This window comes from Procambarus clarkii, chromosome 78, assembly GCF_040958095.1.
Source record: "Procambarus clarkii isolate CNS0578487 chromosome 78, FALCON_Pclarkii_2.0, whole genome shotgun sequence".
NCBI lineage: Eukaryota > Metazoa > Arthropoda > Malacostraca > Decapoda > Cambaridae > Procambarus > Procambarus clarkii.
In genome coordinates this window covers 17468160-17490876 of record NC_091227.1, presented here as the reverse complement: position 1 = coordinate 17490876, position 22717 = coordinate 17468160, and the positions used below count along the sequence as shown (strand labels likewise).

The 22717-nt window shown below is 37.5% G+C and overlaps 1 protein-coding gene across 4 annotated transcripts; it reads left to right on the top strand.

Annotated features, from left to right (window-relative positions):
• The first annotated feature begins 6602 nt into the window (after window positions 1-6602).
• Mo25 (calcium binding protein Mo25) lies at window positions 6603-22256 on the top strand. 4 transcript variants are annotated; one of them, XM_045727376.2, is made up of 8 exons: window positions 6603-6802; window positions 9089-9230; window positions 12181-12256; window positions 15326-15490; window positions 16119-16237; window positions 17643-17811; window positions 18136-18300; window positions 18703-22256. In XM_045727376.2, exons 2-8 carry the CDS (start codon window positions 9187-9189, stop codon window positions 18991-18993), a joined length of 1029 nt encoding a protein of 342 aa, XP_045583332.1. In that variant the 5' UTR covers window positions 6603-6802; window positions 9089-9186; the 3' UTR covers window positions 18994-22256. The 4 variants fall into 4 exon arrangements, with proteins under 4 accessions (XP_045583332.1, XP_045583334.1, XP_045583333.1 ...); XM_045727377.2 differs by lacking the exon at window positions 6603-6802 and adding an exon at window positions 7053-7227; XM_045727378.2 differs by lacking the exon at window positions 12181-12256 and having other exon boundaries at window positions 6607-6802.
• Window positions 22257-22717: the final 461 nt, after the last annotated feature.

Below are 22717 nucleotides of genomic sequence, written 5' to 3'. Positions count from 1 at the left end.
TGATGGGAGCTAGGCTTGAGTATTGGAGGGTACCCTCCAATACTCAAGCCTATCATCACTCAGCAAAAAATCTGCTATCAGAACTATGACAAACTTTATCTTCAGACAACACACAGTCCCTTTGTTTAAGTCCCTTAACATGCTAAACATACACTCACTCCACACATTCTCATGTGCTATCTACGTGCACAAAACCCTGTTCCTAAATGCTATCTTGAACTGAAACTTTTCCTTGATAGGTGGAAAAGGCACATATATATATATATATATATATATATATATATATATATATATATATATATATATATATATATATATATATATATATATATATATATATATATATATATATATATATATATATATATATATATATATATATATATATATATATATATATATATATATATATATATATATATATATATATATATATATATATATATATATATATATATATATATATATATATTATATATATATATATATATATATATATATATATATATATATATATATATGTCGTACCTAGTAGCCAGAACGCACTTCTCAGCCTACTATACAAGGCCCGATTTGCCTAATAAGCCAAGTTTTCATGAATTAATTGTTTTTCGACAACCTAACCTACCTAACCTAACCTAACTTTTTCGGCTACCTAACCTAACCTATAAAGATAGGTTAGGTTAGGTTAGGTAGGGTTGGTTAGGTTCGATCATATATCTAAGTTAATTTTAACTCCAATAAAAAAAAATGACCTCATGCATAATGAAATGGGTAGCTTTATCATTTCATAAGAAAAAAATTAGAGAAAATATATTAATTCAGGAAAACTTGGCTTATTAGGCAAATCGGGTCTTGCATAGTAGGCTGAGAAGTGCGTTCTGGCTACTAGGTACGACATATATATATATATATATATATATATATATATATATATATATATATATATATATATATATATATATATATATATATATATATATATATATAGTGCTACATAATAGTAATAGCTTAGCGCTTTCTCCTTATCATATTATTATTATGTAAACATTGTGTTAGCTTTAGGCATTCTACCTGACACGGTATGCATGTTAGTAACTTTGCTAGAATGTATCACTTAATCACCAACAATATTCTTTCACAATCCATTGTACCTCTTTATTTGTATATATTAAAATAAATGTATCAATGAGCAGATGGGTGATGTACAGTTGTAATATGAATTTTAATTAGCGAAAAGGAAGATTTTCAAGGTTTCTATTTTAATTAGTATTTGGATGGAAATAGGATTTGTTGTTACTAACAAGCTTTAGGTATACACAGCATTGTGCTGCTGCTATATTGTAGATACTGTATCAGTGACGCAACTGGTACCTGGATGAACATACTGCTGGGTACCAAAGATCCTCGTAGGTACCTTAGGACAGGCCATAGGTAATGAATGATGCCTCTCAGTAATGGTAATGAGGTACCCTAGGTTCCTAAAGGAGCTATAGGCAAGGAACCCCTCATGTACAGCGACACCACTAGTATATTTTAGTTTCCATTAGGAGAGTCAAAACTCTGTGGCGGATACCCTGAAGGAAGGGCACGAGTAGAGACCCCCTGATGGGTACCCAGGAGGAGGAACATGGGTAGAGACGCCCTTGGTTGAATCTTGGATGATGGACATGGGTAATATGTACTCTAAATATAAGGAAATGAGCAGTGACGCCCCTGCATGGCGTCATGGGTCTTGGAGGAAGGATATGCTTTGGGAAGAGTTAGTGCTGCTCGTCTGTTGAGAAGACCGTCCAGGCAAGTGTTGCGGGGCGCCAGGTACCTTTCATGCACTAACAATAGTGGCCTCGACGAGGACAGGAACCCACGGCTTGTCAAAGGTCCGCTCATTTGTCTTTTTTTTTAAAGTTGGATTTTTAAAATTCAACCGTGTTTTGGCATTTACGGTATCGGCGGGTAGGCAGTTCCATGAATTTATAACCGTAGGTAAAAAAAAAAATCTGCTTTTTGTCTTACATTGTGGCTTGTTAAGTTTGAAACCGTTATTCCTGGTCTGTGTTACATCTGACCTTTTGAAGAAGTTGTCTGGATCAATATCCTCCCAATTGTTCAGTATATTCAAATGAGTCAGCCCTGTTATGGACTCTGACGATTATTGCACTTGAACTTGAACCCTTCGGGATTTATCCCCTGCGGCTGCAGGTATGTAGCCACCTGTGATACCCAGGCTTGCTGTACGAGGCTGCTGGAGCCAGCAGCTAATATGCGGATCGAACTGGTCGTGGTCCCTGTGGGCGACTGGTGCCAGTATCATACTGTATTACCCGGTTAATTTACTGCTTAGCATATACGGGCTACTGACTCACTCATTGCTCTCACAAGATACAAATTACATATGGAGCTATATGAAAATTAATACAAAAATTAAAATATGTGTATTGAATGTCCATGTAATTCAAATATACTGAAGTTTAAATGTGTAGCCAAGGTCGTTTGTTTGACAATTCCCCGCGGCCAGAGTTGAGTAACACTGTATACGCTTTGTAACGAATTCATTTGTGTGATTTCAATAGCAGCTTTGTAGGGCTGAGCATGTGAACTTGAGTGAGACAAATGACAGAGGGAGAGAAGAAAGTTGCCACGCATTCTGGGCTGGAAGGTAGAGCGACGGTCTCGCTTCATGCAGGTCGGCGTTCAATCCCCGACCATCCTAGTGGTTGGGCACCATTCCTTTCCCCCGTCCCATCCCAAATCCTTATCCTGACCCCTTCCCAGCGCCATATAGTCGTGATGGCTTGGCGCTTTTCCCTGATAGTTAAAATTGGTGAATAATCTGCACTGCCCAATTTTGACTTATTGTGCTAAGAAGTGTTGTAATCAAACTACTCATTCTTGTAACGTGACCACACATTGATCACACATTCACGTACCAATACTTGAGCCCATTATGTGAATATATATGTAGCCCATCCAGTGCCGCCCACAACACTAGATGGGTGGGGCCGGGGTGCATGATACTCGAGTAAAAATTAAATATACCTGAATTTACCTGAGGGGCCACTTACGCCAGTGGTCCTCGACGAGGCCAGGAAGCTGACTGCTTATCACAAATCACCCCATTTGTCCTGAGGATTTTTTTTCAAACTGGATTTTAAAATTCAGCAGTGTTTTGGCGATTACTATTTCAGCGGGTAGGCGGTTCCATTGGGTTCCACCCATATGAGTGAAAAAAACATCTGCTTTCAGTCCTATATTGTAGCTTGTTGAGCCTGAAACTGTTGCTCCTTGTTTGTGTTACATCCGACCTTTTGAAGTTGACAGGTTTAACATCCTCCAAATTGTTAAGTATTTTAAAAGTTTCGATAAGATCAACCCTGTCATCTCTAGTTTTAAGTATTATTAGCCCTGCGGCCCTTAACCGTTGTTGGAATGAGAGTTGACTTCGTTCTGGAATTATTTTGGATGCCGGGTGTTGAACTTTCTCCGGAGCAGCTATGTCATTCTGAAGACGAGATCTCCATGCTTGGACACAATGATCCAAGTGATTTATCCAGAGATTTATACAGTTGAATAACTGCCTTATTTTCCTTACAAGTGAAGGCTACACTTCATTATTCCTACGGTTTGGTTAGCTTTTTTTACTGCCGCTCCCACTTGCTGTACAAATTTAACACCACAATGAATTTCCTAGCTTTTGGGTACAGTTACTAAGTATTATATTTACATAGGGAACCTTACCTTCTGCCAAGCCCACGATCGAGATGGGGACTGGTCGTAAATATATATACTACAAGAGAAAATGTCTGTCCAAAGTTGGAGGTCAGACGCTTGGGGGTAGCCTCGCCCAAATGTGTAGGAGGAATGGTCTGACGTACGGAGCGGACATAGGCTGGTTGTGGTAAGCCAGAATTAAGTGATTTAAGAAATATTAGTAAATATCCTCAAACCTGGTCATATTCATGGTGTGAAATATGGTGTGAGATTAACTTAGAGTTTTAAAAATAATTCTTATTAATATTCATATTCATATTATTATTATTATTATTAGAGATCCATAATGGGTTCAGGAACGAAGCCCTAATATTGGTTTACCTAAACAAGTTACAACATTGATGAACTAGTCACATAGCTTATTGTCATGCACAAGATCAGTGAGTGAGTATTTAGGTGTAGTGAGCCTAGCGTGGCGAGATCACTAGAGATCAATACATATACCTGCCAGTCATGCAGCGGGCATCCATGCAGTGGTTCAACAGCTCAACATTTGCTTACTGCTGAGCAAGTTATACCATAGATAAACTAGTTACAGAGTTTGTTAACACCAAATTTCTTTGTCGACTTATTTACGGAGTATGTCCTTGAAACTTTACAGTAATAGCAATCTGGATTCATCTTGTTTATAATTAAGCATTGTTCTTCATCTCGAATATTAGATGTTTTCAGATTTTATTTGTTCGTTGTCAATCGAAAATGTGTTTGTTGCTTTCACACACACACACACACACACACACACACACGCACACACACACACACACACACACACACACACACACACACACACACACACACACACACACACACACACACACACACACATACTGGGATGTTTTTGGATAGTAAGCTGTCGCCAGAGGAACACATAAAGAACATTGTGAGAGGAGCGAATGCGTCGCTTTCCAACTTCAGACTTGCTTTTAATTATATGGATGGTGAAATACTAAAGAAACTTCACGACGTATGTGAGACCAAAACTGGAATATGCAGCAGTTGTATGGTGCCCAAATCTCATGAAACACATAAATAAACTGGAAAAGATGCAACTGCATGCTACAAAATGGCTTCCGGAACTGAAAAAACAAGAGATACGAGGAGAGACTAAAGGCGGTAAACATGCCAAAACTAGAAGTTAGAAGAGAGGTGATATGATCACCACTTACAAAATACTAACAGGAATCGATCAAAGTGACAGAGAGGAATTCCTGAAACCAACAACTTTACGAACAAAGGACACAGATTCAACCTAAGGAAACAAAGGTGCCAAACAAAATATTGGAAAGTTTTATTTTGCAAACAGAGTGGTAGACGGTTGGAACAAGCTAAGTGAGAAGGTGGTGGAGGCCAAAACCGTCAGTAGTTTCAAAGCGTTGTATGACAAAGAGTATTGGGAAGATGGGACACCACGAGCGTAGCTCTCATCCCGTAACTACACTTAGGTAATTACACACATAAGGGTTCCAAGAGTTAGAGCTCGATGCTGCAGGCACAAATAGGTATGTACACATACATCTCTCTCTCTCTCTCTCTCTCTCTCTCTCTCTCTCTCTCTCTCTCTCTCTCTCTCTCTCTCTCTCTCTCTCTCTCTCTCTCTCTCTCTCTCTCTCTGCCGCTCCCTGACTAATCGTGTCACAACATAGTAGGAAAAGTAACGAACATGAAGGAAAAGTCAAAGTGACCAAATGAAGGAGATGTTGGCCCAAGTTTGGAAGGATATCACCAAGGAAACAGGTGGAAATTGTGTGCCCAAATGAGCCAAATGAGACAATTTCTTCAGGTCAGATGTAACACAAATAAGGAGCAATGGTTTCAAGCTCAACAAGGCACAATGTAGGACTGAAAACAGGAGATGCTTTTTCACCCACAGGGTTATATAAACCCATGGAACTGCATACCCGCTGAAGCCGTAAATAATAAATGCCAAAACTCTGTTAAATTGTAAAGTTCAACTGGAAAAAATCAAGGCAAAAAGGAGAGAGGGGGGGGGGCCTTCGTCAAGCCGCCGGCTTCCTGTCCTCGTCGTGGTCACTAGTGTTAGTGGCCCTCAGGTAAATTCAGGTAATAATCGTGTTAGTGAGGCCGTAAATTATATATAAAGGAATCAATGCAGTAGTTTCAAGTGGTGTTGCAATGAGGAGTGCAGTGTTTTTTTTAGTTCTATGCTGATGGGTGTGTAAGACACTTGTATATATATAGCTAACTGTTTAATTAACTAAATGCTACTCTGCTATAAGGTTAGAAGAAAGTGCTTGGGTCATTTTGACAATCTCGTATAAATATAATTAAGTAGTATTTTAGCTTTTTGAAAAATACCTAAATTAAGTGTTAGCCGTTTTATATATTTTTGCATTAATATACATGTGCATTTTTCCTGTTTCCCAGACATTGATGATTGGAATCAGAAAATATAATTGAATTTAGCGCCTCATTGGCGTTGGTAAATTGGTAAATAAGGAATGCCTTGAAAATATTTTTTTCATTACGTAAAAAGCTATTGTGATTATGTGTCTAATATTAGATTTAAATTTAATAAATATATAAAGAATTATTTAGCTTTTGGCGGGAAGAATTCAAAATGAATAGACATTACATACTTTCTCTTGTTTACAAAAGGCATATCAAGGATTTGCGCCCTTAGGCAGGTTTATACTCTTGTTTTTTAAATACAAAAATAATTTAATATAAAATTATTCAAAACAAAGCTAAATACATTCCTAAATTCCTTTATTCCCTCTCCAAAAAGTGAGCATATAATATGGCAGAGAATCTGATATTTGATTGGCCGACGAGGAAGGTTCTGGACTGTGATTGGTGTAGGAGGGTGGCCCTGCGCGCTGATTGGTGGGTGTCGGCAGCAGCCCGGACCCTCCACACCCGCACCCACTGATAGTCAATCAGTGTTGAGAGCTCGTGATATCGGGGCAAAACTAAAAGCTAAATCCGTGAGGTTGTACCCGGTGGCCAGGGGCGAGACGTGAGGGAGAGCCGCCCCGAGCTGCCGCAGGAGGGTCGGGGGCGCCGCCGGCGGGTGAGTGGCCTGGGAGAGGCGCAGGAGGGGCGTGGGGAGAGTGGTGGCTCACACCTCCCTAGCCCACACCACACCTCGCGCCCCCCTGCTGTGGGCGGGGGGTGTGTGGGGGCTGTGGGCGGGGGGCCAGGTGGGGTGGGAGGGGGAGGGTAGGGCCAGACGGGGGTGCCAGGGGTGGTGGTGGGGTGTGTCATGGGGGGGCGGCCTCCCCAGACTCCTGTTTACACTCACTACACTACACCACTGATGGTTGTGTTATGTCAGGTCTGGGGCCTAGTGTGTGTGTGTGTGTGTGTGCTGAGTGGTGTTGGCTCGGCCGCTCCCACTCTGGTCCACACTCCGTCATGACCACCTCTTAGCTGGCAATCCTTGTCGCCCGAAGCAACTTGGTGGGCCTTACTTTATCCTTTTGTGATTTAATCGAGGTAGGTAAAGTTGCTGGATAATAGGTATTGACTACGATCATTGACGTCTGTCAAAAATTAACGTGCCATTTCTCAGTGTTGTGCACGCGCACATTTGTCTATTTTTTTGTGCATTCTTTACGTTGAATTACCAGTATTAAATTGTTATATGTATATTTAGCGTTTTCTTGTATGCAGGACATGTTGGGTTTTTGGGTAAAGCTCGTCTAAAAATCTTTTCGTATTTAACATTTAAGTATATTCATACTGTGAAAAGGAAGAGTCAACAACAACAACAACAACAAAGCCAGGACTCTGGTTCATGTTGGGTACGATGTGTATCAGTCTATTCGACAAAACGGCATCTGTGTAGAGTAGAGGCAGGATAGATTATTTTAGAGGACGACTAATCGATAGGATGATTAGAATTCTTAATGTGACAGAAGAGAGCATTGTTTGTGTCTGCAGACTTAGCACTTCTTTTGATTGGTATGTGTATAGTAATAGGTTAACCAAACACTTAAGTTGAGAAAGTTTGGTAAACTTTAGCTACTACTGTACTGTAATTATTGTGAATAAAGGGTTTAAACATATATTTATTTTAAACATTGACCAGATCAATGTTTGTGATGGCGTGTAACCACTGTTTTTCCTTCAAAAGCATGCAAAACACTTCCAAATGTTGACTTTGCTACACCCAACAATTGTTTCCTTAAATTGGTGACCTGCTAAAGGCAATGATCTGAGCAATAGTTTTTTTTATATCTATGGTGTGTGCCATAAGATCATTATTATGCCACCACCACCACTGTTAACTGCAATAAAATATGGCAAGGTGCTAGAGTGAGAGACAACACTACTCACTATGAACGTCCTGGGGGGCAACTAAATATCCCAACTGTGTGGCTCCAGAAAGGTAGCATACACCGTGGTGTAATGTACCCGGCACATACTTCTACAGTATCTACAATCTTTCACCCATAAGTCGTAAGACCATTATTATTATTTTGCCATAAGTACATGCCGCCTTGAGCTGGGCGGGGACGGGGGTGCATACTTTTGACAAGTACTGTACATCTATCTTCATTACTATACATTTGTCCAGGCAAGCCATTTGTTGGACCATTCCTTCAGTTTGTCCAGGTCATCTTGTAGCTTTATGCTGTCCTGTCTTAATCTTTCTCACAATTTTGGCATTGGCAAACAGAGAGGAATGAGTATTCCCTCTGGAAGATCATTTATGTATATTAGAAACAGGATAGGTCTGAATACAGAACTATGAGACTGCTGGTGACATCAACCCATTCTGAGGTCTCACCCCTCACAATAACTCGCTGCTTCCTATTGCTTAGGTGTACAGTACAGTACTTCCTTATCCACTGGAGCACCCTACTAGTTTCTCCAACTTGTGCACCGGCCTCTTATGGGGTAATGTGTCTGGACGTAAGGGTTGAATGTATGATAGGTAGAGAGAGGGATGTGTTTATAAGTGCATATGTTCCATTGTGTAAGGAGTGGGTTAGAGGAAAAAATGAGATGGTGATCTGAAATCATCTGAATGATTGGGTGGAGAATCTGCAAGGGGTAATTTGGTGGGCTCAGCAGACACACTTTTCGAGACACTATATCACAGAACCAGCAGGAGGTTCACTAGCCAGCAGGAGCTGTGTGAATTGTTTGGATAGCATATTAATTATAATTATTATTGTATATTCTAACATGTTTTAATTTAAAAAAATCATGTTCATGATTGAATTAATTGCCCATGTTGCTGCTAAATGTTGTTTGCCCATGTTTACCAACAGACTAATCGTCTGCTGGTAGAATAGCTTTAATGTAGCATTAAATGTTGGTGTACTGATGATGGATTTTTTGTTCACAGGTGATGGTGTTATAAAAGGTGGGGGAGGAAGGCCACCGCGATGTCCCTTTTTCGCAAGAGCCCAAAAAGCCCCCAGGAGGTGTCCAAAGCCCTCAAGGATGCACTTACAGCTCTTGAAAGATCTGACAAAAAGGCTGAGAAGGTAGATTGGAGAAAGTGTGTGGTTCAGAACAATTGGCTAAATGGATCTCTTCTTGTGATAAATGGATTGATCTTGTTTGAAGTGCATTTTTTGTTTTAGTACAGTACAGCATTGAACCAAGTATTTTGCCAAGCTCTATTTTACTGTCTTTATCTCCTAGCATTGTTGTTACATTGCCCTGGTTTCCATTTGTTTAATTTTATAACAAAAGCTATTGTCGGTTTTGTTTTTAAATCTAAAAGTATTTGTTTACTATTTAAAAAATACTCTGAATGGTATTCACATTGAACTGCAGTATAACCGTGGCATTACAAGGTGGTTGGGCTGCAGTTCTCGTGTTATGAGCTCTTGTCTTAGTGTGGATATATACAGTATGACACTTTGATATAATAGTGTATTCTCAATTTATCAAGTAGTGTTGGACTGTGGTGAGTTGGTATTTACAGCAGTTGTAGATCAACTCTTGCTTTGTCATATTTGGGCCCTGCAAGTGTAATTTTAAATGTACTGTATGTACAACACTTCTGAGCATTACACTTGTTTACTCCCTCACAATGGCATGATGTTTATTACCTTTGGTTAAGCTCTCACCGTCAGGGCAGGGCAGGTTGATGTTCCACTCTGATACAGCAGAGAACTCTTCAAGCTGTTCCTGTCAAGTAATACTTCTGCTAGGGAGAACTGAAGAATACTCGATCCAGGCCAGAATATTGATAGAAAAGTGCTTTACATAAAGTTGAAAACTTTTCCCGCTGCAGCATAACACTATGTACAGAAATCACCAATTCGTTATCACTGGCAGCACCAACTCCACAACAAAGTCCTCCAGTTCAGCTTTATCAAATTCCTCTAGAATCCTAGGCTAAGAAAAGCCACCATCATGCATATGAAGCTGGGAAGGAAGAGCATATATGAGAATAACCAAATACAGTATACTGCTTAGAAAAAGGTTTTCCTACATACAGTACTGTACTGTATGCTTGGTTAGTTTTCTGAATTATCCCATTTTGTTGCTCCCCAAGGCAGGAATTTGCAGAAATTGCTGTAACTACTACTACGGCAAGAGACTCGTATGCTGTAGTAGAGTGGTGTCAACAGAAGATACAGAGGGAGAAGTGGCAGAAGGAACAGTAGCTGTGCCTTTGGAACTCAACACTTTCTGATAAAAAGAGGGTTATGATGAGTCATCCCAGAGTGCCACATTAGTCCAAACCAAGATAAGACCAATCTTAAAAGTCCATAAATAATTTTTGGATATGAATAGAGTTGAGATGCAAGTGCACAATGTCCCCACAGTTAATACAATGGTGAGGAGGGCGTGAAAAAAGTTTTTAACCACGTCGTGGCCTAGTCGACTAAGGCGGCGTCTGGGATCATCCCGGGTGTAAGTTCAAATCCCTCATCACCACCCTTGTGGATTTGTTCATTCACTTCACCTATTGATAACGTTATGTACGTCTTTCTGCACAGTTCCCTCTTATATCCTTCACGTTTTTCCTGCCATGATAATGTTTAACCCTATCTGTAAAATATTTTTTCTTTACAAGTCATTCAACTTCCAAACTCCTCAAACTTTATCTTGTTTCCTTCTCACCCCTAACTATTTTCCTTGCAATCTTTTTCCAGTTATTATATACAATCTTACATCACTTGGTTTCACTAAAACATGCAGTACCTCGCTTCTCTCCTTTTTTCACCACTTTAAACCCATACACGTTTTTGTCCTACACTTTTTATGACATCATATTACAAATGGAAATATCTGTACTATTAGAGCTCCGTAATTTGAATTCCGGTAACCCAAGTCTCCAAATAATCCGAATGAATTCTTGTTATTTGTTTATTTTTTGACCATTTAACATAAAAAAGGGGATTTGGATTAAAAGGTTATATGGAACGAGAAACTTGAATAAATTAATTTGAATTTTTGGCTGTTTAACTGATAAGAAATTCAGGCAGTCTGTTTCTCACTGGCAAGTCATCAATCAAGCCTTTAAAATTCTCCTTATTTCACCTGACCAAGGGGGTGGGGAATGGAAGGTGTTGGGAGATAAGAGGGATGAGAGTAGTTCAGGGAGGGGACCAGTGGCTGACAGGCAGCCCTGCCAACCTTTCTGGAAGCCCTAGTTCTAAAATTGATTATTTTAGGCTGGTGTGCCAGACTTTGTCGAATGGTTTTTATGCCTCGCTGAGCACTGTATTACATTACCAAAAAGTTTCAACCTACTGCCAGCATACAACTGCCTGCTCTTGTCCACCCATCCTCCTGCAACCACATACAAAACTGTGTATTTCATGGATACAATGGGAATTTTTTTATTCTGGCAGTCTGTATCGTACTTGGATGGACCAGTCCTGACCCAGTTGAACTTCTCAATCATGTTCTTTGCGATTCTCCCTCGTGACGCTCGTTTTGCTGAAAGGTCTTTGTCCTAAATTTTTTGTTTTAACAAAATTCAATAATATTTTGCTAGTACCATGTCTGGTAGCAGTAGCAATCGACATGGAGATGTTAAGCAGTAGCAAGTTATTCTACTCATTTAAGATGAGCTGTGAGTGATTGAATTTTATGAAAATTTCCATTTATTTTCTGACATTCCTGGTAAAAATTTCGGCCAAGTCAAATGTTCGGGTAACTCGAATGGGGTGGGCCCATGTGATTCAGATTATCGAATGTAGACAATACACACAGTACAGGTAGTTTGATCCTATAAGAAATTGTGAATTTACATGTGTTACGGATATTTATCCATTCCTCTTTCTCCATTAATAACTTAGTTGATGTAGGGGGTGGATGAGCTGGGATTGAATTGGTCTGGGTATGCATGATTCAAAAAAAAAAGTTAGAGAAAACTGCATGAGAGGTTCAAAGATGAAATGTTGTCTCTAACAGTGGGATCTCTGGGGCTAAGGCTGGTCTACCTTTGACCCTGGTTAACCGTTTTTCCAGTATGGCAGAAACGATATTCCCGGGATGGATTGTATGCTGGATGAATGGCTATAGTCTTCTGCTTCCCCTTGTTGAGGTAAGAAGCTTTAGTCTGTTGTTGCCTTTTTGATGGTTAGAAAATGTTATTTTCTCATCTGACAGTGGTAGCACCACTGTTTGCTTGGCTCATTCACCAGTGCTAGTAACGAGGATTTTTTCTGTGTCGTGTGTTTTGATTTCTAGGGTGTATTGGAGGGTTTGGACACTTTTCGAGAAAATAATTGGATATCGCAGGCAAATTCTTTTTAATTTTACCATAAGATACTTAAATATCTATGATAATTTGCCTTTTTTTTTTCCTTCTATGTTAATAATCTTGAGCGGTTGACAGTTTCGAGTGGTCTTTTCTAAACTGTCTGAAACCTCGCCACTGGCTGGGAGACTTCAGACATAAAGGGGGGTACGGAACCCATAGGACACTAATAATAATAATAATAATAATAATAATAATAATAATAATATAGTATGAAAATCCACAATTTTATATTTGAAATTTATGTAAGGAATTTAGTCTTTTGCACTCTCTGAATGCTTTGTCAAGGTCTGAGTGTGTGATTAGGCAACCCATCCTCCTGTTTAGATCGTACCTATTGTGACGATTGCCAGTAGTCAGAATTCGTATGTTCTTAGCTTCTAGACGATAGTACTGTACAGTATACTGACTGGTAAGGAATTCTTTTAAAATGAAGCTAAAACACAAACTTAAATATTCCTAGGCCTAGTATAGCACACATGCTATATTAGGCCTCGGATATTGTTTATTAGGCCTAGGTTAGTTTAGTTTGTCAAAGCAACACAAGTAAAAAATAGTTTTCCGGATTGTCCAACTCAATAGTTCAGATTTCTACATTCTAATTTCGCTGTACGTCGGTATATATTTTATGGTCCTCATTGTTACTATAAGTACTACCAAAACAGGAGGATGGGCTGAATTAGGACAAGACTTACATCTCATCATTTATTAGACGTTGAGATGTAAGCCTCGTCCTAATCACACACTCAGACCTTGACAAAGCACTCAGAAGAGTGTGAAAGACTTTGGTGTAAATTCCTTACATAAATTTCATAAATATACAAGTGTAGGTTTTTATCCTCTGTTATGTCTGTGAGAAGACCTTACTTAATACAGTAATAATCATAAGTCAAAGGAATACTTGGAGTCACCCCAACCTTCTATTTCCTCACTGATATCACCCTTTCCCTGTTTTTTCCATTAATGAGCACTAGTCTTGTCTTAAATTTTATAGGTAAAGTCCTTACAGACAAAATGTTGTCTACAAATATTCAATAGATGACTGTCACAGAAAAAGCACTGTGTGCTCTTTCTGCCAAGTATTTATATAGAGCAAAACACCTGTACCAAAAATACAATTATACTTTAAATGGTAATATACACGAACAAATCCACAGGAGCCATGATGAGGGTTCGAACCTATGCGCTGGGTGTTCCCTGATGCATGCTCTAGTCAACTGTGCCACGACGTGGAAAAAGCTCATAGGTTCGATCACAGCTCCTAGTGGATTTCATTGGTGTATCACAATAATGTAATTTCTCAGTGTAATAATACAGTATATATGTTATATACGCTAAGAATTAAAGTTTAGTCCTCAGAACAATATAAAAAATGAAAATACTGTACGTCCTTTTAAAAAAATTATAATTTTCTTCTTTGAAAAGTAAGAAATTTTCATCTATATTGCAATGATGTTAGGTCACCAAATGTTCCCAAGGAGGTGCGAGGTGGTGGGGCTATAGCTGAAGAAGCTATACAGTATCCTGAGTTTCTTCGTAGGTTTCAAGAACAAGTAACCTGATAATGAATTTAAGGCTTGTTATGCTTAAAAATAGGTATCTTAATATTCCACGTCAATCGCTAAGAAGCAGTATAGTTGTTACTGGCAAATGGTGAAATACTGTACTGTACATGGTAGGAGCGATTGGACACCTGTCCAAGCACACTCCTATTAATATATATACTATTTCTCAATCATATAGACTGTTAAGTGAAATTTAATGACTGTTATTGCCAGCAGTTTCTCACAAGCACTTTAGTGTATAATTTTTGTGATAATTGTCTGGTATATTTCTTTATTTGGGCTTATGATAGACTACTTAATTATCACGGTAAAAACAAAAAACTTTAAAATTTTACATACACAGATAACTAGCTTTAAAACAAAGGCAGGTTTTGACGTTACAACATGCACATTGAGAAATAATCTGGAGGTTGCAGGGCCCAATCTGTCACTCTACAGAAAAACCATTGAATTGTCCTCCTGTCCACACTCCCTATAATTCTTCCTTTTCAATTAATGTGGTTAATTGAAAAGCATGATTGTGGATATTGTGCACTTAAGTTACAATTGATTATCATTAAACTAATGGGAAATTGTACCCACCAAGGAATGGGTACTTCTAACTGTCAATTGGGTTAGCATCTATTATAAACACTTAAGTTTACCCAACCAGCATTTCACTATTGTCCCTTGCCACTATTGTCTCCTTCAGTGGGGCCAATATATTCCTTGTTACAAAATTTTTACCATCCCCTAATCAGGGTGGTAAGTTTTACTTATAATTCCTAAGGGCCACAAGAATAATGTAGTGTACTTGTGAGGACGTTTACCTTAGCCTACCATCAATAAACTTGCCCATTGTAGGCAGGCTCTTACCAGATCCAACCCTGAGTCATGGCAAGTAATTAAGAACTGGCAGTAATAGTTAATCCAATAGGAATGAGGGCAAACAACACAAGTCAAAACCATCACCCCATGTACTTCTTTACTATATACGCTTCTTACATATGTATGTAACATAACATCGCCGGTGTCACATTCACACAGGACACTCTGAAGAACTTATGCCATCTTCTATCCCAGCGAGACATCTTCTATTTTCTATTGTACAACACTCAAGATAGCTTCCCTGGGCCTTTCTTCTACTGGCACTCGCGCCGGCGAGTCCACCTTTCTCGGTAAATCATGGGCCAGTCCTCCACAGTAGTGTCACAGTGATAGTGTTGAAACACCACTTCTACTCTCCAGCAACTGGCTGGCTGGCTTCCTGAGTAATAAAAGTAAATACAAAAATAATTTTGTCCACCAGGCACAAGAGGATACAAGCAAGAGCCTGACGCAGATAAAGACGATGCTGTATGGCACCACTGATTCCGAACCTCAGGACATTGTGTTGGCACAGCTGGCCCACGAGTTCTATAACACCAATATGCTGTTACTACTAATTCTTAATCTTCATAGAATAGACTTTGAGGTGAGTTCTGCTACAAGTGTACATAAATAATGTTTTTAAATAATGGTAATGTCTTTTCACAGACTATAATAATATAGGATAAAACTCTCACTTGTGTATTTGTGAATTTTATGTAAAGATTTACACAAAGTCTTTTGCACTCTCCTGAGTGCTCTGTCAAGGTCCAAGTATGTATATACTCAAAGTAAAATACTCAGACCTTGACAAAGCACTCAGGAGAGTGTGACAAAATTTACAAATACAGTACATAAGTACTGTATGGGTTTTTATCAAATAATATATTTGTTCAGGTAAAGTGACAAATAGTGATGAATAAGTCTTTAAAGGGTAGTTTTAATTTGATCTTTCATTTGTAACTGCATATATTTAATTGAGCAATTATATTTAGAAGCATCATTATATAATAAAATATTTCAAATCTTAATGGTATAAATAAGTGACATTGTTTTTATCACCAGTTGGAACCTAAGTGTAAGCGGTGTATAAAGTGTCACTAGCAGCATGCCGTGTCTTGGGACTACAGTGAGCATCGAATTATTTGGCAACGCTGCTCTCCTTCAGGGAAGGCACTTAGTTTTTCTTGTCCCACTAGTCAATTTTTATCTTTGTTCCTTTTTGTGTGTTGTAGGGCAAGAAGGATGTAGCTCAGATATTCAACAACATTTTGCGAAGGCAAATAGGTATTCGCTCACCAACGGTTGAATACATCTGTACTAAACCAGAGATTCTCTTCACTCTCATGAAGGGGTAAGTAATACTTCTAGAACTGTACAGTGTAAAATATTCTAGCACAATTTTATTATAATTGCAGAGGGTGAACAACGTTCAAATATTAATATATCTGCATTTCATGGAGTAATTATAAGATATAGCTAAGTATAATTGTCAGTCTTTTAAAGTCGTCTAACTGCTGCCTGATCAAACCATACATCGACAACCTTCTTTGGCTCATCTTACTGGAAGCATATTATAGTTCCTTGCATCCAGATGTGTTCTGTACAGAAAGTGATCAATTTTTTTAAATCCATAACTGTAAATAGATACCTGTGTTGAATATATTGATCAGCATATTGTTGTAGATATTCAACATTCCCCCTGTGTTTCTCCTGGATGCCCTGCATTTAATTCTGCATTAAGCCAGCATAATAAATGGTGATTGTTTCATGTTGCATGTGACCATACAACAGAATCTCTCCAGCATCCTAGAAGGGTCAAGGCTGCAATTTTGCTGACTGAGGGTTGACTTCTGATTTTCTTGGGGTTGGAGAATTTTGGTGCTTGCATTGCTTTGATTAGCTAGTTATGATTATATAGTTACAGAGTCCAAATGATGGATCTGGTGTTTTGTCCCATCACCAGCTGTGAAACAAAGTGGCTCTATTGGTTTCATAAAGTTCAAGAAACTTGAGACTAGCCTCTGGTGTTGATCTTCAGTGCTAAGGTTTTGAAGAAACCATCTTTCAGAAACTGTAAGACATCCCAAAATGTTTGAAGGATAGCCATAAAACCTTAATGGAAATAGATGCCAACCTCTGTAAATATTTATTAGACTTCAATTCTGTAGCCTGCCTTGGTGGCATCTGAAGGGCCATCTTTACTAGAGGTCATCCTCATGGTTCTTGTTAACATGCTTGAATTCTTGTCCATCTTTGTTACAGTTGCATAGGAGGAGGGGGGGGGGGGTTCTATGCCATATTGTGTTTGTAATTTCCTTTGTCCTCTTGTGAATCTTAGACATTAAGAAAATTAGTTTAGTAAATACCAATATATATTCAACTTTGTTACAAAACCTTTAAAAACCCTACCATATTAATTTATCCACATTTAAACATTTAGTATCTACCTCTCATACATGAGTGCACAGGTATACAGACATGCCCATTACAGAGAACTGTAGATTACACGTTATATATGATAGATAAACACAGTATATAACAGTGTAGCTTCAGTTAGAACCTAGTAAACCACTGCCTGATGGGAGTGATGCAAGTAGCATATTTCACCATAATAAGTTGATCACCTGTCACCAAAATAATGTTTTGGAAAGCTCATAGTTCCTGTTGATCAGCAGTTGCTTATAGAGTTTTTTGTATTTATGTATCATATTTTCATGTTTTAGGAATTATTGACACAAATTTTTGCTTGCGAATAGATATGAACACCAGGATATTGCCCTTCATTGTGGGACGATGCTTCGGGAATGTGCCAGATACGAGGCCCTTACAAGGATAATCCTCAATAGTGATGACTTCTATAACTTCTTTAAGTATGTAGAAGTTTCTACCTTCGATATCGCATCTGATGCCTTCTCCACATTTAAGGTATATTTGTTAACTCATTCTCCTCTTGTGTGTGTTTGGGGGGAGGGGAAAGCACTTGAGCCATCAAGCAAATAGTAAGAAAAAAGATAGCATAATATATACTGTACTGCAATGGTAACAAAACGGTAGTGAAATTATGCAAATTTCAAACAAATTTCTCATCTTGCAGTTAAATTTTATCAATGGGTATGAATTCTAAAATATAGTTCATTTTTAATTTGGGATTTATCTGATCCTTGTATTAACATTACACAGTGGCTGACACAACCACAAATATAGGTTCTTAAATGTTTGTCAAACCTAAATTGCCAAAATCTCTTTCAGGAACTTCTGACGAAACATAAGATGCTGTGTGCAGAGTTCCTAGAGCAGAACTATGACCGGGTGTTCTCACAATATGAGAATCTCCTCAACTCCGACAACTATGTGACTCGGAGACAGTCGCTAAAGTTACTTGGGGAACTTTTATTAGACAGACATAACTTTTCTGTAAGTTACTTTTCTGAAGTTACACTATCATTTTAGAAATAAAATGTTTTGTTTACTTGCAAATAATTGCCAATTACATCAACTGTAACTGGAATTTTTGTCTGTTAACTCTCAACCCTGATACTGTAGAGCATTTTCAATTAACTAGATTTTCTGTACAAGTCAGTGGGAACGTTAGTTTTACAGTACTGTAGTTGAACTGGAATGTAACAGTTTGTCAAAACCAAATTGTTTCTGCAAATTTTTATAGCTTGAAAATCACTGATATCTTAATGAAAAAAAATTGCTCATGAGGCCACTACGTCAAAAAAGTTATTAAAGGCAGTAAGCCATTGTATGTGCAGATTATATTGTTTTATCCTAGTCACATTTAGGGCTCTTAGTATATTTCCACTATTTCAGGTTATGAAGCGGTACATCAGTAATCCAGACAACTTGAAACTGATGATGATAATGTTAAAGGAGAGATCTCGTAATATCCAGTTTGAAGCCTTCCATGTGTTTAAGGTGTTTGTCGCCAATCCGGACAAACCCCGACCTATCCTGGAAATCCTCCTGCGAAACCAGGACAAGCTCGTAGAATTCTTGACACGCTTCCATACAGACCGTTCTGAAGATGAACAGTTCAATGATGAAAAAGCTTATTTAATTAAGCAGATCAAGGAACTGAAACCTCTTCCCCCAGACCAGTAGTTTTAGTGTTTTAGAAGTGATTGAGTGGCAGCATTAGTAATAGCCTGGGATCTGTCTGGGCTGCTGTTGACTGAACCATGTTATCCAGAGAGAAGCTTATGAAAAGTCGAGCTTTCTTTAAATATCAAACATACCAAGTCATGCCCTTGGATCAGCATTTGCAGCATTGTTTGGCTTCCTCTATATTATGCCTTAGAAATTTTCAAGTTTTGCTAAGGGGTTACCTAAGGCAATTCTCATAGCATTCCACTTGAAAATTGCTGAACAACTTGAGGGCAGTCAAATACTGCAGTTGTGTATAATCTTGGGTTGGTATTATCAGCATGCTGTTCACCATGTTGGGGCCAGTGTGAAGCTGTTATATTCATCCATGACTGTGTTGCAGAGGGCATTCCAGATCTTATTTTATAAGTTCAGTATAAGATAATGGTCTGAGAGTAAAGCTGAGGAGGCAGGGTTTCCTTGACTTTGGACATAGATGATATTTTCTAATGTTCTCATGGTTTCCTGGAAAATTGTCTTGTATTCATCTTTTATAGATGGATGTTGATTTAATATTAAATTATTAAACTAACACTTAACAGCTAGAAATTACAAGTTAATCATTATGAATTCTTATTCATTGAGCTGTCACTGTCGGATTCCTCCTGTGCAGAGTATATCCTTTTATAATATTTGTACATAGGTGTGTATGGAAAAGGGATGTGATTTATATAGGACAGTGTTGGTTAACATATTTAGAGTTAATGATTCCTGCACTCTTTATTATTTTGCATCATATTTTGGTACTTAAGGTTATTTAAATTAATCCTTTAGAAAGCATCAAAACATGAGCAAGCAGCCATATTCCTTTCATGCAGAAATTTATTCCCAATTCATAATGCCATTGATAGTTCTAGGGCTTTCTTTTTTATTTGTAATGAGATTTAATTAGACGAGGAAAAGCATTGGGGTTTTAGAATTTAGTTTTCAAGTAAGTTGACGTTTCAGTACAGTAATTAGCTAGAAATATAGTGGGAGCAGTTTTATATAAATAACTTTGCCTGCCACCATAAACTCCACTGTATAGGAAAGCTTCAACAGATGTGGCAAAGAGCATGGTATTTTCCAAGGAAATTTTATGGCAAGAATGTTAAGAGCTGTACAGTACTTTACACAAGGTACCCAGCATCCAGTACCTAAATTATTTGGATGTCAGAATGTTAAGGGTTAACCTACTTAGCTGCAGGTGTCAAAGATTTTACTGCATGATGTATTGCCCAATGAAGGAAAAGAAGTCCTTAAAGGAAGAGTCTGGTGTGGAACAAATTGGAATGCTGCCACTAGTGATACATATTTTCCAAGGGAACGTCTCCTAGACGTTTGCATCAGCCATTTTCAAATCCAGTCCAATATGGTGTTAAATTTGAAACTAATTTTTGTTTGTTGTGTTCATTTTGTTATTGAAAATTATTTACATAATAATTACCAAAGTTATTGATGTCTTTTGTTTGGATTATGTAGAGCATTTCATCAGCTTTTTTTGGCAATACAGTACAGTGCTGTATTTGGGCAGATTTCTAATAATGGAGGTAAATAATTTTACAATTTTTATGTACAAATTTTAATATGATTTTCAGCATCAAAGAATATTGGCTAGTGAATCCATGCCAAAAAATATATATATATATAATATATATATAAATTAAACATCAATGTTCACATTTTCTTTTACCTTCATGTGACTGAAACAATGAATATCAACATTTAGTTTGTGAATATTGGAAGCAGCAATAACTTTGTTACCATTTATACCTTTTTCTCCCTAAAATTTTCAATGCCCTCTGTGCCCTTTCATGTTACTGCTTCGGTCGATGCAACACACTTCAGTACACACCTGCAAGTCACTTTCTTCCTTCAGTATACAGTAACTAATTTCATCACTTTAAACATTAACTTCAACTATCTTGTACACTTGCAACTCTCGTTTGTTAACCTCACCACACACGTCGCTTAGTTCCTTGCTTAAATCCTTTAACACGTGCATAAGTCATGTGGTTTCCTCGACTCAAAACTTTCTACTATATCGTTTTCAATATGTACACAAAAAATAATTTTCATAATCTTTAAAATTTTGTGGTTTTAATCAGACTTTTCTTAACTCTGCATTAATATTTGTATATACAGTTGGCATTGTTTTCCTCTGTGTGAAGGAAAACGTGTACAAATTTTATTAGTATAATATACAATATATATATAAATGGTTAAGTTACCAATATTTTAAATACAAATTACGTATAACAGCAATCAAAGCCTTCCACATTTAATACTGTCCATTCACTACACTTGTGTTATCTAAATATATTCCTCCATTTCCTGTAACCTCGTACACAAAGCTGCTTTCATATGTTATGTCCAATCACTTTAATTAATGTTACAAGTCTCGTACAGATCATATTCTGAACACTCGTCTGCAGGCTCTCACTTCCTTATGCATACAAAAGTTAATCTGTTAATTTTCATCAACTTTTCATTCATATACAGTGTGTCCATGACAGTTACATTATATACAATTTTCCAACAAATTCTTGCCTTAAGTCTGTTATAACATGTTCTTTTCTGTATTGGTTCTCTAATTTCAATAAAACTGTCAATTATTGTTTCCTCTTCATTTTTTTTAACCCATTGTACCTAAAAATTTAAGGTTCATGTGCAAGAAACATGAAAAGTATTTGAAATTGTTTTTGCACAATATACAAACTTCCTGTTGACAAATTTTGGAAGTCAATTCTTGATTTTAAATTATTTTGTAATACTGTACTTTCAATTTACACTATTAAATGTTATCCTTATTAAACATGTCACATTCATAAATATGCCATACATTATTATATTTAAAAGGAAGTGCCTAATAAATTCAAACATGAGCTTATCTGTGGTTAATAATCATTACATCAAATAAAAATGTACTGTACACATTATTATTGTAAGAAACTAAATTTTATCATTATTACCGGGTATGTAACAACCGACGTTTTGACTTGGGGAAATTTAAGTAGTTAATGTATAAATATTCTCATGTGCTTGATAAAAACATTAATTGACCGTCAAGATTTCTTAAACCAATTTGTGATCCGAAAACCTTTTCTGTAACACACAACCACTACAAACCTTTCAGCTTGCAGCAGTCTTCCATGTTTTCCATGTAAAAAAAGTTTTAAATATTCATTTATATTTATGTTGTCATGTGTGTGCCCTGAATCAATAAATGCAAAATTATCTGATTTAAACTCTCTTTAAAATCCACGTATAACAAATTGTACACTAATGATCATATTTAATTTGTTAATGCTTCTACAGTACAATATATGACCTTGGCATAACGAATCATATCATTGATACACTCCACTCCACTGTGAACTTGTGAACAGTTTTCCCATCTTGACTTCTGCTACAAACACCATTCAATTTATAATGTTTATAATTGGCCCTTTCAGCTTCATAGCCATTTTTCTGTACTACACATTTTATGTTTTTATGAACATTGTAACAGTGTCCATATTAGGAACTCTTAGATTTATTGTTAGCTGCAGTAATTCTCTTTATCGTAGCTGAGTGTGATGGTTAAGTGTTTAACCATCACACTGTATATAACTTGGCTATACAGCATTGCATAAAACTTGGTAATGCAGAGAATGTCACAATGACAGCTGAAAACATAAAATCAAACTCGCTTGTGAATTGG

Coding starts and splice junctions, on each gene's coding strand:
- Mo25 (XM_045727376.2), top strand. CDS start 9,187: ATGCACTTACAGCTCTTGAAAGATCTGACAAAAAGGCTGAGAAG. Junction 16,238..17,642: donor CTCTTCACTCTCATGAAGGG/GTAAGTAATACT, acceptor GCTTGCGAATAG/ATATGAACACCAGGATATTG. Junction 17,812..18,135: donor ATGCCTTCTCCACATTTAAG/GTATATTTGTTA, acceptor AATCTCTTTCAG/GAACTTCTGACGAAACATAA.